The sequence below is a fragment of the Crassostrea angulata genome, chromosome 5 (assembly GCF_025612915.1).
Source record: "Crassostrea angulata isolate pt1a10 chromosome 5, ASM2561291v2, whole genome shotgun sequence".
In the NCBI taxonomy this organism is placed as follows: domain Eukaryota; kingdom Metazoa; phylum Mollusca; class Bivalvia; order Ostreida; family Ostreidae; genus Magallana; species Magallana angulata.
The window spans coordinates 28,752,729-28,767,247 of NC_069115.1; the positions used below are offsets into that span (position 1 = coordinate 28,752,729).

General features: G+C 29.7%; 3 protein-coding genes across 4 annotated transcripts; all 3 read right to left on the reverse strand.

Moving 5' to 3' along the window:
* Positions 1-214: 214 nt before the first annotated feature.
* Positions 215-4,602, reverse strand: LOC128184945 (uncharacterized). The gene is made up of 5 exons (XM_052854596.1): positions 3,537-4,602; positions 3,349-3,407; positions 2,767-2,898; positions 2,342-2,437; positions 215-572 (listed from the first exon to the last, which is right to left on the reverse strand). The coding sequence occupies exons 1-5, from the start codon at positions 3,629-3,631 to the stop codon at positions 442-444; spliced, it is 513 nt and encodes a 170-aa protein (XP_052710556.1). The 5' UTR covers positions 3,632-4,602; the 3' UTR covers positions 215-441.
* Positions 4,603-4,644: 42 nt separating this feature from the next.
* Positions 4,645-8,296, reverse strand: LOC128184943 (uncharacterized). The gene is made up of 5 exons (XM_052854595.1): positions 8,206-8,296; positions 7,994-8,049; positions 6,724-6,855; positions 5,823-5,936; positions 4,645-5,629 (listed from the first exon to the last, which is right to left on the reverse strand). The coding sequence occupies exons 1-5, from the start codon at positions 8,292-8,294 to the stop codon at positions 5,499-5,501; spliced, it is 522 nt and encodes a 173-aa protein (XP_052710555.1). The 5' UTR covers positions 8,295-8,296; the 3' UTR covers positions 4,645-5,498.
* A 2,652-nt stretch (positions 8,297-10,948) lies between these two features.
* LOC128182991 (uncharacterized) lies at positions 10,949-13,125 on the reverse strand. Of its 2 annotated transcripts, none has more exons than XM_052851776.1 (4): positions 13,024-13,125; positions 12,349-12,407; positions 11,633-11,742; positions 10,949-11,366 (listed from the first exon to the last, which is right to left on the reverse strand). In XM_052851776.1, exons 1-4 carry the CDS (start codon positions 13,110-13,112, stop codon positions 11,325-11,327), a joined length of 300 nt encoding a protein of 99 aa, XP_052707736.1. In that variant the 5' UTR covers positions 13,113-13,125; the 3' UTR covers positions 10,949-11,324. The 2 variants fall into 2 exon arrangements, with proteins under 2 accessions (XP_052707736.1, XP_052707735.1); XM_052851775.1 differs by having other exon boundaries at positions 11,626-11,742.
* Between the last annotated feature and the right edge of the window lie 1,394 nt (positions 13,126-14,519).

The window sequence follows — 14,519 nt, forward strand, 5'->3', positions numbered from 1 at the left end:
ATATAACCACTTGACCTATTTTTTACATTGATTTATTAATCCTTTTCTTGATATTTCGATCGTGGATTAAATAGATATTGAAATTTCATCATTTTCATTATGGTGTCATGTTTTAAGTGTTAAAAATGTGACATGAAGCCAATTGTTACTATTTATTCATATTTTGTATCAACCTCAATCAGAAAATGAAAACAAAAATAGTTAAATGTTATCATTAACCAAAACATCACTGATATAAGGAGTTTTTTTTACACTACATGCAATCATTGCAATGCAATATACTAGTTCCTTCGAGGTACTTTCGTTATATTTCTCTAATTTCGCCTAGTAACGTTAATATATCGGTACCAAGGTTTGACAATACTGCTCTCAGATATAAATACAAGTAATGTACATGTATGTTCATAATTTATCTACCTAACAATTCTGTTCTAGTACAATTCAATCCACAAAACATAGTATAATATGGAGACACACCAATAACACCGCTATAAATAAAAGTCCTATTATGAAATAGAACAACACTTTGTTTTTATGCCATGATTCGTCCTCTTGGTATGAAAGATACAATTCTAAAAATATAGAAACACTGGAATTACGAATACGTAGTTCTTGGTATTAAAAACATTATTTCTAGCATTAAATTGAGATTTTGAAAATAATATTTAGAGATACAAGGACTACTGTACACTTTAGATGCTTTTAAATATCTTAATACAGTTATTAAAATTATATCATGATATCGTGATAGCTAATCTTTATCATTTCCGTTTTATTTCTAAATTACTAAGTTAATATATCGGTACCAAGGTTTGACAATACTGCTCTCAAATATAAATACAAGTAATGTACATGTATGTTCATATTTTATCTACCTAACAATTCTGTTCTAGTTCACAGAGGACGCCGGACGGGTAACACCTTTCAATACCGATTCTGTTCCTTTGGACAATTTCTTTAAAAATCCAAACGGTTGATATATTTTACGACATAATATAAATAGTGCCTGTTTGGGAGGGTAACAGTTGAAATTGACACACCGAGGAAACCATTGTCAACCAACGCGAAGCGGAGGTTGACAATGGTTTTCGAGGGGTGTCAATTTCAACTGTTATCCTCCCAAACAGGCACTATTTATTTTATTATACTGAATGTCTTAATTTTAGAGAATGCTTAACTACTTTTATAAAGAAATGACATGAATACTGCGACGAACCGTACGCGAATGATTTACGTGCATGTAACAATTCGTTGTGTTACCCGTTGCTAAGTGTGTTGCTAACGCTGAGGGTAATAGAACGGATTATCAACTGCGTCTAAACCAATCAGATTTCAGTATTTAACATGAAAGTATAATAAAAGAAATTGGCACATGTGATAAATGACTTTTAATCAGAATGTCTTTAAAGAAAAATTCTTTCATACGTGTATATTTGAACTTTTGGAATTGGCTTTGTCTTTTCTAAAGTTAAAACATGTCGCCAAATCATAAAAAGGCACTTTGTAATAAATCAGAAGTGACCAAAAAAAAAAATTGGGTAAATCTATAGGGTTTCGAAGCATGATTCACATGAGTACTTATATTCTCCGTCTTTTTTATGCAAACTATTCTAAAATTGTATTAATCTTTCACCTGCTCTTTTGCATACATTAAAATCGATCTTTATTCTTTTGTTTACACGTAGCAAAGATAATCTCAAAACCATCAGTTTATAAAATAGTTATTTAATTTAGACAAAACTTAGAAATTTCCTATCTTTTTATTGAATATTGATATGAATGCGTTTTGTCCCTCTTGTATTAACCACAACATCCATGTAAAGGAAACAAGTGGTTCTTTTACGGTTTCATTACAATTCACTTTTAACGTTACGATCTATTTCCAGAAAACTAAAGGATGGAAACTCAGATCGCGACGTCAAAGCTGTTTGTGACGTCATGTCGTGTGAAGGACATACATAAATGACTTTCTACAAACCGCTATCAAATCAATCTGCAAGCACTAACATACACGTACTCACGATGTCTATGAATATTTTCTTACCTTTCTCTGTTGATTTATTTGAGTATTGGTCATATTTTGTCGAGTTTTGTGTAACATCTGATTGGTCTTCAGCTGTCGTATCATCGTAAAAGAATATTTATGATCTAAACATTGCTTTAGATATAAACAGTTTTCAAACAGTTTAATTTAAGAAAAAATAAAACACCAATCGTACATGTACCACGCCCACATAATATTTAAGATATTGTATATATTTCATCTTATGTTTATTTTATTAACATGCCTATCACACTTTATTAGTCGATAGATTAAGATAGATAGATAAATAAAATTTACCTTTCTTAAAAGTTGTATGTTCATGTAAAACATACGTTATATTTGTTTTTGTTTTGTTCAACGGAGGATTAGTCGTCCAAAAGGTCTCATTTGAGGCTATTGAATGAAACAAGTGATATAATACACAAATATAAAACTAACAGTCTGCATAGTACATTGAAAATTGATATGTTTACATCGTGTTCCAGAACATTCCTATGAACATGATCAAAAACATGATGAATCAAATTAGTACTGAATAATATTTAATAACAAATAAAATGCTAACAATACACATAATAATATGACAATGATAAAAAGTAATAATTATCCAGTTATGAAATACCATTACATATAAGCTTATAAACTGCAATGTTATTGCAATATTCTTAGATATTATGAATTTAACGTCAAGCTCTTATAAAAATAAATAACATGAGCATTACTTCTCTGTACATATCCTATGATATGATTGTAGTTTTCTTCATCACACATACATTCTGACTGACATTCTTTTCCGTAGTTAGGATATCGGCATGTGTAATTACAACAGGATCCATAATACCCTGGTAAACACTCTAAATTAAGACAACTTAGAATTATAACCGAAGAAGAACCATCAAAAAATATTTTCAGTTGTACTAACGTGTATTAGATTTAATAACACACATTGATAGCGTTTTTTCTTTCGTAATATTCAAAATATATAAACAACTTTACCAGTATTCATCTTTCACATTAAAACGATAGCAATTTACAGAAATGTTTGTTGAATCAAGTATGAAGCCCGAATGATATGAATTGATTGCTCAAAACAGATAATACAGAGATGAAAATAAAACGATCAAGTTGTTTAGTTTTATCATTAACTTTAAAAAAATGAAATAAAAAATAAGCACAAAATAGAACCGTAATAAACTTTAATGTATTCTTCAACATGATATCAATTCCAAATTTTAGAGAATGGCGATGAATCAAATATGGTGATGGATTAAATATATCCTCCCAAAGTTCATTGTAATACATACCTGTGCAGATGATTTCATTAAAGTGATTAGAACGGTAACTTTTAGTGCATTTTCGCGGTCTACAATATTATTCAAATCAAATCATAATACACATACTCGTTGACAAATAAGATCAATGATGATAGAAAGCAAAAGAGTTACATTTTGAAATCAACATGAATAACTGATACAAAAACCACAATACTTACAGTGGACATGTTGTATTATAACCTCTATTGATATGCACGTTCATAAAGAAAATCAAGCTAAAAACTGTCAACATTTTCACATGAAAAAAATCCATTTCATTTAAAACTGCTTACACCCAATTTTAGACAGATAACGTTTCCTTATTCTTAAGGAAGCAGATACAAAATCATAATTTGTTCTAAATTTAATATTACCGTATTACCGTGTAATGTTTTAAAGTATCACGAACAATTTTAAGCAAAAATCAAGAGTATTTCGAACTTTACTTTACAGATTAACGGGGATATGCAGATGAATGTTTTAAATTGATTTTTTTTCACATGAGCTGAAAGAGTAATGTTCATATCATTTTCATATTTCCATTTCCTGACCTTTATTTTAAAATAAATAACAAATAATTTAGTTTAAGTATGTTGAAAAACATATTCATTTAATATCCGAACGTTTTTTATACACATCATTACATTTTTCATGATTCTTGGCCAGTAAAACCAGTTATATAAATATCACACAAAACTTCCTTGTTGTATAATATCATTTAAAGTTTAAGTGGACACATTCACCAATTATACAATAGCCTAATTAGTACAGTGATAAAATATATTATGTTTGTGATAAGTGCATGGGCATTCATACTGAAAAAAATATATATTGAGCAAGTGCCTACATGTTTAAAATACGACGTGCACGTACTAAAATGTATTTACCATGATATTAACAATTAATGTTCCTGTTACTACGATATATCAGAATTTAATTGTGTCTCAAGCTTTTTATGTACAAACTTAAATGTTGAAAACTAATTGGTACTCTTCTATATTTGGCAAAAAAGAGTTTTGACTGTTACGGGTACTAGCCTTATTGCGTATATTGTCAGTTTATGTTAAACCCTTTTTAACTGACCAAAGCTTGCTTGATTCCATGATGGACTATAAAATAAAACATAAAATATTAATATTGAAACATCATGTCTACATCAAAAGTGGATGAAGACCCACAAACAGTTGATTAAAAAAAACAAAAAATATAAATATAGAAATAACTATATTTATAGCAGGTTATTGCATTTTAAAAAAATTGGTATATAGTAAGTGTTAAAAGATTATATTAATATAGATCTTATAGATCAATTTGTAAGGAAAAAAGCAAAGTACAATATATTTGTTACAGACTTAAAGCTATCTGAAAATGGAAAAAAGTCATAAAGGAAACAATGTCATCCATTTTTTTTTCTATGTGCAATTTGGTCAAATTTCCTTTCTTTATATAAAAGTAAATGTTGCTTCCAAAAATACATGATATATTCTTTCTCTGTATTTCAATAAAACCAGCACATTTTAATACATTTTACAATGCATGGATTTTATCATTTTCAATCACGTGTGATGTTGAGGAGTTTTCGGAAGCGTGAGATGGCCTTCGTTTGTTTTGCTTTTTAAAACCTTATCAAACGTATATTGATATCAATATGTCTCAAATTTACAACTTTACCTATAGCAACTTAAGTTCTAAAATAAATCTTTAAAAAGAAAAACTTACCAATCAACATGTGAGGACAAACGCAAGATAGAAAATATCTTTTAAGCATTTAATGAGATTTTTTTTCGAAAAACGTCATTAAAGAATATAGTGTAACTTGGTTCTTTATGTGTGTGATTTGTAAAATTTCTTTCTTTCCTAACTGAAAAAATTAAATGTGTGATGAATACAGATAATTCCATCATCAACTGAAAAACAGCATCTATAATTAATTGAAGATAAAATATTCTTTTTAAAAATAAACAACGAAGAAACAAACACAGTTTAATATAAAGTTGTTCTTCCTTTTATGCACTATTCCTCACTTCCGCATAGTTTGCCGACGTTTCAAGTGTGTTAAAACGCTTAATTCACACCCATTTTGTTTTTACAAAACATGTTATGAATACAATGTTTGTAAATGCGGCTATTATGAATACAATTCAATCCACAAAACATAGTATAATATGGAGACACACCAATAACACCGCTATAAATAAAAGTCCTATTATGAAATAGAACAACACTTTGTTTTTATGCCATGATTTGTCCTCTTGGTATGAAAGATACAATTCTAAAAATATAGAAACACTGGAATTACGAATACGTAGTTCTTGGTATTTAAAACATTATTGAAAATAATATTTAGAGATACAAGGACTACTGTACACTTTAGATGCTTTTAAATATCTTAATACAGTTATTAAAATTATATCATGATATCGTGATAGCTAATCTTTATCATTTCCGTTTTATTTCTAAATTACCCTTTTCTCTTTGTGTAAATTCCTCGGTCAGTGTTGTTTGTTTTGATAACATCGATGTATCTTGATTCATTAACTCTGTTGGCGATACATTTGACACTGCTTCAGAGGATGAAACTATAATGAAAATATTTAAATGTATATTGTATGAATAGTTTAAGTTTAAACTAATAAATATATTTTTTTCCAAAGCAAACATTAGGTGTGCCATGCATCATTTTAACGATTTTTTTTAGAGAAGATCATTTTAATGATAAAACGACGTGTACATATTACTAGACTAAGTATATGTAAATGTTTAAGGGTTTTGTAAAAAAAAATATTCAGAGGCCACAGGCATAAAAAGTAGCTAATATTATTATTCTATGACAGTGAACATGGTTATTACAATCATAAGTATTAAATGTATAAAAAACATCTTGAATTTTAGATAACGAAGCTGCAAAAGCACGTCTTCAAATGATATATTACCTTTTTTTTAACTTATTTCTGATATCTACAGGGTTATCATCCTAACAACTTACAATTACATCTATATCTTAGCATAAGATTTTGATCCAACGTTTTTTACCAACTATCTGACATTTAATTTAACAGATCTCCCAACGTTTTATCAATTCTTTTGAATATAAGTTGTACGTTGTCAACAGTCTTAAGAAAACATTATTAAAATGATATCGACACTTATTACTCCAATATAGCCCTTGATACCCATAGGGACAATCTAAAAAAAATCCATAATATGTGTTTATAAGCAACAGTTCTTTGCATGTTTGTATTAAGTTTTTCACATCTCAATCTGCATAATACAGTTTCAATGGAGTCGTATGTTTTAAATGCGAAAAAGTGGCAATAAATTAAGGAAACAATAAATGGCAGCTGCATACGTAAGATGAATCATTACCCTTTTTTCTGCAACCTTGAACATAGTCACAGTCTGACACATCACACGAACACATAGACTGACACCCTCTGCCGTAGAAAGGATAGAGGCACAATTGACTACAGAAGGTTCCAAAATATCCTGGCATGCATTCTATTAAAAGGGAGTTTGAAGACATTTAATTTAAAATGGTAAATTTTAAATAATTCCAATGCAATATACGTACATACGTATATCAGTGTTAGTATGAATGTTACACGAGCCAAAGATAGAATAGAATGTTTTTTAAACATATTTTTATTTGTCATTATTGGTGAAAACTATGTACACGAGATAAGTCATGCATCATTAATCTTGGTTTTTATTTCCATTTAACTCTAATACAAATACATGTATATATTGATATATTCATCAAAATAGGAAATAAAGGTATCTTCTTTATATTGATTCCTTGTCTCCTTTTGTATACAAAATATAAATAATGAATTTAAGACTTTTCAAAACTTAATGTGTATCAGCTTGCTTTTTTATATATAGATTTATAGGACTCACTAATACTGGGCACAACGAGAGGCGGCTTTGCAAAGCGATTTTTATGGCAAAACGTATTTTAAAAAATGTTAGTGAAAATAAAAGTTACCGGTATATCAGGGGTACAAAGAGCTAAAAAATGTCTTCCAGCTCATGGGCCTCTCCATATTTGTAAATTTTAAACTCTCCTTTTAAAGGAGCATGGTCACGATTTTGGTCAAAAATTATTTTCCCACCTTAATGTTAACAATGCTGTAATTAGAACAAAGTTTGACATTTTTAATAGGCAACCAAAATTTGTTTTGAATTTTAAAGTAACAGTTCCAACTTTAGACCTAAAATGAATGTGTTGAACGTTCAAAACTGATTATTCATGCTAAAAATGAATAAGAAGATAGACAAATCAGTTTGAAAAAGATTTTTACTGGTATCTCGAACCAAAGTAAACAAAAACAGGGCACGAACCTTGTTAACATGACAACGAACTGTAAGCTCTGTATCATGCTTATCACTTAACGACTGACTGAAATTTCATTTAATTTATAAAGCTTTGTACGTAATTAATACAGAAAAAAAGAATTTGACTTAAGCCATGACCATGCCCCTTTAAACCGTATTTTCTTCCCAAAAGAACCAGAAGTTGGAAATCTGTCTTAAAACTTCTTACCGGTTCAGAAATTGAAACATTAACTTCTAACTGATACTACAAATCATTTTGACATTCTTAAAAATGTTTTCATCTTAATATGTTTTTACCTACCGATACAACGACTTGTGTTTCCGTCAGTATGGTAACGGATGCAGCAATTAGGAGGTCTATAAAACAATTTTTTGAAAATATCCTAGAATTTGGTCATATAAATTCTTTGGTAGTTGCATTAACAAAATAAAAAATGAATTTTGCCACCCGAATGTTAAACATGCATGTATGTTATGAAGTACGAAAATCTAAAGAACATGAAGATTTCTTACGTGCGGCATGCCAAAGCATTCGTAAACGTCACTGTTACAGCTATGAAAAATACATTTCCAATCCACCGCAACTGTACGGTGTTGCTCATTCTCATCATTACGTTAATAAATCCATGGACTAATGTTTAAGCATTTGACGTGGATATTTTCATCCCAATCCAAACGGAAATACTTTTTATTAAAATGTATTAAAATTCTGTTATGTCATAGCAAACTAAGTTTCCGAATTGTTCATGATTATAATGTTTAAATATGTTTTATCGCAAACATTATCAACTATGCATCGAGCTGACGAAGCTGTACTCAGGGGCACGGGAACGTTTTTTTTTTATTCAATGTAGCCTGGGGATGCGTGTCTTCGGAACTCTGTAACTAGAATTTCCCATTCAGCACAAATACCTTTAATTTACTCTTTATAAGGACAGTCAACAATTTCTGAAGAAAATTACACGTCAAAACCTGCAAGATTTTCTACATAATAATTTTTATGAGATTTTGATTCTTTCATATTTTGCTAATTTTTCATGATTTTTCAGCTTTTTAGACACCCCCAGATAATTTCCTGCAAAGGGTTGACCTTCCGTACAGTGTGCATGTTGCACCATCACCTCAGAAACTTACCAGTGTATAGTTTACAATGTCCCATTGACGTACTTTTCGTGTTATTTTACAACCCGTCTGTAACTTGCACTTTCACTATGCAAAGACAACACAACAGTCAGAACCGCATGTTTTGCTTTTTTCTTCTGATTTTCTTTTACTTAACATATGGGGCCTGTATATCGAATATCAATTTCAACAAGAAACATTCCTCTAACTAATGATAATCATTGAAAATCATTTCATAAATTTTATCAGCAATCATAAGCCTTCAAGTACAACAGCTCTCAATTTACGAAAATATTGACGGGTATTTTATCCGAAACTGTCCCTTGCTACCTCAGTTTTTGGACGATGTTACATGTAGTACAAATGAAAAGACGAAACGGTAGATTTGTCGTTACAAAAATACTTTAATAATGTTAGCTTTGGCACCAATATCAGATTAAATCATTAAAATACACTGAAAAGCGTTAAACGGTGAATTGTAAATTCAAGCAATTGGTATGCTGCGAGCAGGTGTTAGTCAGTGTAAGATAGCAAGGCCTTTAAATTTTCATCCATGTACAATAAACAGGTTGTTGCAACATTTTTTATCAGAGGGGATCAACAAATGATCTTCGACATGGTTACCCGTCTGTGGCAACAACAAATGAACAGGGGTACATACACCAACGTAATTTGCGAGAACATTTCACGTGAGTACGTCAAAGTTGGCATATTCATCCTTGATAGTTTGTAGAATATTGAAACGCAATGTGATCTACTGCAAAGAATCTTACAAAGGGCTATGACTGAACCCGCATCGCCGACGTTACATATTACAGTGGACCAAGCAAAATCTGAATTAACGTCAGGTTGTGTTCTCCGATGAATCAAGCTTTAATGTTAACAATGCAGACGACATATGTCGAGATTTTCATTGTTAACATAACCTTTGTGTGTCCTTGAACGCGATAGATTTAGATGGGATGGCGGCATGGTCTAGGGTGCAGGTTACCAAAGGTTTCGGTCACAATCGGTCATTTTGAACGGAACCCTCATTGCCATGAGGTAAAAGTCCGCTCAAATTTATTTTTGTACCGCAAAAATGTTTTAGCTACAAAATATGATTTCATTTTAAATCGCTCGCCCGCTCGTATCCTTTTTCACTGAATGTCCGACGAACAAGAAATAATATTGGTATGGCCTTAATATTTTGTTCCTAGGTTGATGTGCCTGTTATCAGAATTTCTCCCATCTTACTAGTCGTTGTCTTCGACAACTTCGACACTCTGCTATACTCAGCACAGACAGAGTAATGAACAGTCATAAGTGCGTGTCTGTCTGAAGTTAGAAGTTATTATAATATTTCTTAACCAAGATCACTCTCTTGACATGTATGTTTAAAAAAGCCACATTGATATCATCAAAGTTTCAGAATTCAAAAGATGTCAAAAATAAAATAACGCTTTTATAAACATTTGACTTAATAATTTTACATACACATAGTTCACAATTTATTGCATTCAGTTGTTGATCTCCTCATATCTAGCGTTAGGTACTGTCGTGACGATTTTGGGAAAAAAAGTTTTGTATCAAAAAATTTGAACGATGGTAGTCAAAAATTGAGTCGTTATACGAATAGTTACTAGAATTATATTTATGCAATACATTCATATTTTAGCTGACAATATTTGATTTATCTCTACAATGACTACAGCAGTGTTCTGTCATGATTGTGTAATGTTTGAAATTTTCTAAGGAATCGTACAAGTGTTTATTTATTTCCTTTTTTCTATTATAGTATATCGATATGAACACGTTACATATCTACGTTACTACTATTATCTGCTTTCAAATAAGTTAGGGTTACAATAGTAGAGTAGCAAAATGGTTCTAATTCAACCTGATAAGTTATATAGGAGCATTGCAAGGTAGAAACATATATTTTAACTCTGTGTTAATTTCTATATCCTATGAAAAAGGATAATTTGATTAGAAGAGACAAAAAGTAAATAGGCTTTTTTTATGCATTTGAAGTAATATTCCCTATTTTAGTTAATCAATGGGTATTTATTGTTATCAAAATAAACAAGAAGTGTTTTTTACCGGAGAGTTATATTGTTGTTTTTTTCATCAAATTGAATTTTAATGGCTTGCTTGTAATAATTAAAAATTACCTACACGTGGTTTTTCGTCCTGTTTATTGCATTGCATAATGTACGCAATGTGTATACCGGTATTTTTATTTCCAAATGAAGCATTATAACATATTATATATGTTTTTGTCATGAAAACAATGTAGAAACAAACATAATTTGGTACGATTATTCACATCCGTCAAGTACTCTTATGACTTCCGCATAGTCTAATACATGTAAAATTTAAAGAGTCGGATATTGGTGATATTTAAATTGACATTTTCATTGTGGCTTTATATGGATACAATTTAATCACAAAATATAATACAACATGAAGACACACCATCACCACTGCTACACATGAGAGCCCTATAATGCAATAGAATAGCATTTTATTTACACGCCTTGAGTACTCCTCTTCATTTGGTAGATACATTTCTAAAAATAAAGACACACAATTAATAAATACTTTGTTGTGAATATGACGGAAAAATGCTTTTCATTAATTTGGTTATGCAATATGTAATACCATTTATATATTTTTTTTTTAAAATAGGGAACTCAGAGAAGTGAGAAGCTTTTCATTTTGATAATAATAAGAAGCAATCGAATTGTTATTAAATAAAAGTGTTTTCCTTAATGAAATTGAAAAGAATAGTTTGTTAAGATTATGATTCATATTTCAATTCAATAATACCGTATACTTTCGTCGTGTTTTCTTCTCTCACAGCTGTTGTTTGGTTTGATAACAGTAACTTATCTTGAAGTAATATTTCTGTCGAAAATCCAGTTGGTGTCTTTATAGATGATGAGACTACAATAAAGAAATTCAAAATGATATTCGACGCCTAGCTAATGTTTAAACTAAAAAAAAAACATAATAATTTATAGCGAATATTAAGAAGTATTTCATTTATCATATTTTAGTTCATGCTTGATACGAGCATTATTTTATAATAAATGCATATGTGCATATTAAATTTATTCAATAAGCGCTGAAAGAATATCTATTAATAATTACGTAACATTTTTTTAAAAAAAGAAACATTTTACATAGAAAGCCTTGCCTACTTACAAATTCTGCCACAGTGTACAGTATTTATATTTTCTCAAAGTCATTATGAGAAAATGCTATACTTTGTATTTGATGAGAATGAGATGGTTTCGATGCAAAACAAACATATATAAAAACAAGATAAAAGGTCCACTATAAAATCTGAAATTCAGTTTTTGGCAACTGTTAAGTCTTTGGTTATCATGAAATGATACAATAAGTAACAATAATAATGGTTTGACGTACAGAAAGAGATGATTCAATTTATACTAAAAAATTTATGAGGGCTTTATCTTATGTGTCGTAACTTTCATATATTGAGACAGAAATTATATTTTAAATAAGTAGTGAGACTAAATTACTTACTGTTGACAATGTCACTGGTCTCATTAGCAAGTGATACTGCAGAAAACTGCCAAAGATACCTGAAAAGATTGTAAAAAACTTGATTATTCGTAGAAATGGGCGATTTTTTTTATTAAGCTAAACATTTAAATTATTTTTGTATGATATTTGTCTTGCGTTTAAGGGTATGTAGAAAAATTGGGGGGGGGGGGGCAAACTAATCAACATTTGGTTACACATCTTTTGTATCTAAATATCGATGATTTATACGAAGATCAGACATAGGATATTTGTTGCTTTAAGATTGTTTCAGTCTTTTAGTTATGCACGAAGAAAAAGATTAATATCGATAAGCTTTTACTTTCATTCATCGTTTTGCATTATGAAAATCATTACACAAGCAAACTTTACCTAAGGCCCAATTGAACAGTTTTGATTTGAAAAAAAAATTGTCAGACTTTCCGCGGTACATTTCACCGATTCGTCACTTTGAATTTTAGAATACCGTCATTTTTACACAATTTCAATATAGCCTAGGGTAGATTGCAATAGTTTTCAAAAGTTATGTACATTTGCTGAACGACATATAATCAATTAAAATGTTATCATAACTAGGCAGACTTTTTAATATATCACTACCAAGTGTAATTTATTTGTAATTAATCGAAAAATGGTTCATGCATACAGCATACTTACCAAAATATATCAAAACATTCTACAGCTGGCAGTGAAACAAGTATTGATATGGCAGCAGAGAAACATAAAAAATAAAATTTCAGAGCCATACTGCTGGCAACTTTGATTTTCAAAATGAATATATTTAATGCCAGTGCACTTCAGATCTATTTAAATATTGATTCTAATATTTCAAGTGTTAGATACGGATATGGTTATCCTAAAAACTTACGAGTGTTTGGCGTGTTAAACAATTTGATGGCAATGCAAATACTCTAATATCAACATATAAGCAATATAGTTATCTGTTTCATTACTAAGTCAGCCAAATTGAATTCTACATGGGTCAGGTACGGTAAATTTGATGATTTATAATATTTATTTATATACATAATTATTAAAATGTGTTTGAAATGTTTAAAAAGTGTAGCTGTAAATTCATCTACACATTTAATTGCGGACGCAAAAAACTAAATTTTGTTAAATTCTTCCTTAATGTTAATGAGGAGGATCAGGCTATTTCGGTACGAACTATAACTCATTACAATTTTAATACTTCAGCATAAAGAGTTCCTCCACAGTATGTTAGCTTTGTGGTCACGTTTTTGAAAGTTAAGATGAAATATTTTTAAAAAACTCTTTTTGTATTTAGAATAATGCGTTTTCATGACAAATTCAGTTTAAGTCATTGAAAAATAGGAATTTAAAAATTACTTAAAATGCTTTCTATATATTGAGTTTTACAACCTTCTGTTTTACAAGTTACTGCACTTTTTTAAATGTGTATTATCAAGACGTAGTGAGTGATATGTATTTAGTCACGTAATGTTCTGATCATCATTTAATCAATAAATTCAACGCGGGAATAATTTTAGCGACTCTCTTTGTAAAAAAAAAAGCGCTGATTCACTATTTTCATAACGCCGCACGGATAACGCTTTCTAAAACCGATTTTTTTTCATTTATTTCAAAATCCACTCCACTCCACCTTTCCATTTTTTTTATTTTAAATAGATTTGTTTCATTGTTCCTTTTTATTTCTTCTTTCATTTTGTATTTTAAGAAAAATGTACATTATTTTATATATATAGCGTAATTTTAGACCAAAAGCAATTTGTTTCACGATGTTACTTTACAAATTTTTGCTTTCGGTTTCTCAATACAGTCAATTAAAAAATCTTCATTTGTATACTATTATTAATTACTAGTACTTGTACTATTCAAATTTTATTATTATTAAATCATATTATTATTAAAGAATATGGGTGAAAAATACCAGTAAAATGCCTATTTAAGTAGAGATGAATACTGTAAAATTGAAATATCAACAAATGTTAACGAATGTTTTTAATAAATCATTCCAAACGATGTATATCTTACATAACAACGATTTGTAACCCTTAAAGCTGCATGGTCCGATTTTTTTTTTGGCTATTTTAGTATCACATAGCTTGCCATAAAAAGTAATTACTTTAGAAAGTTATAGAATTTCGCCTATTATCATTAGCAGAATCGGC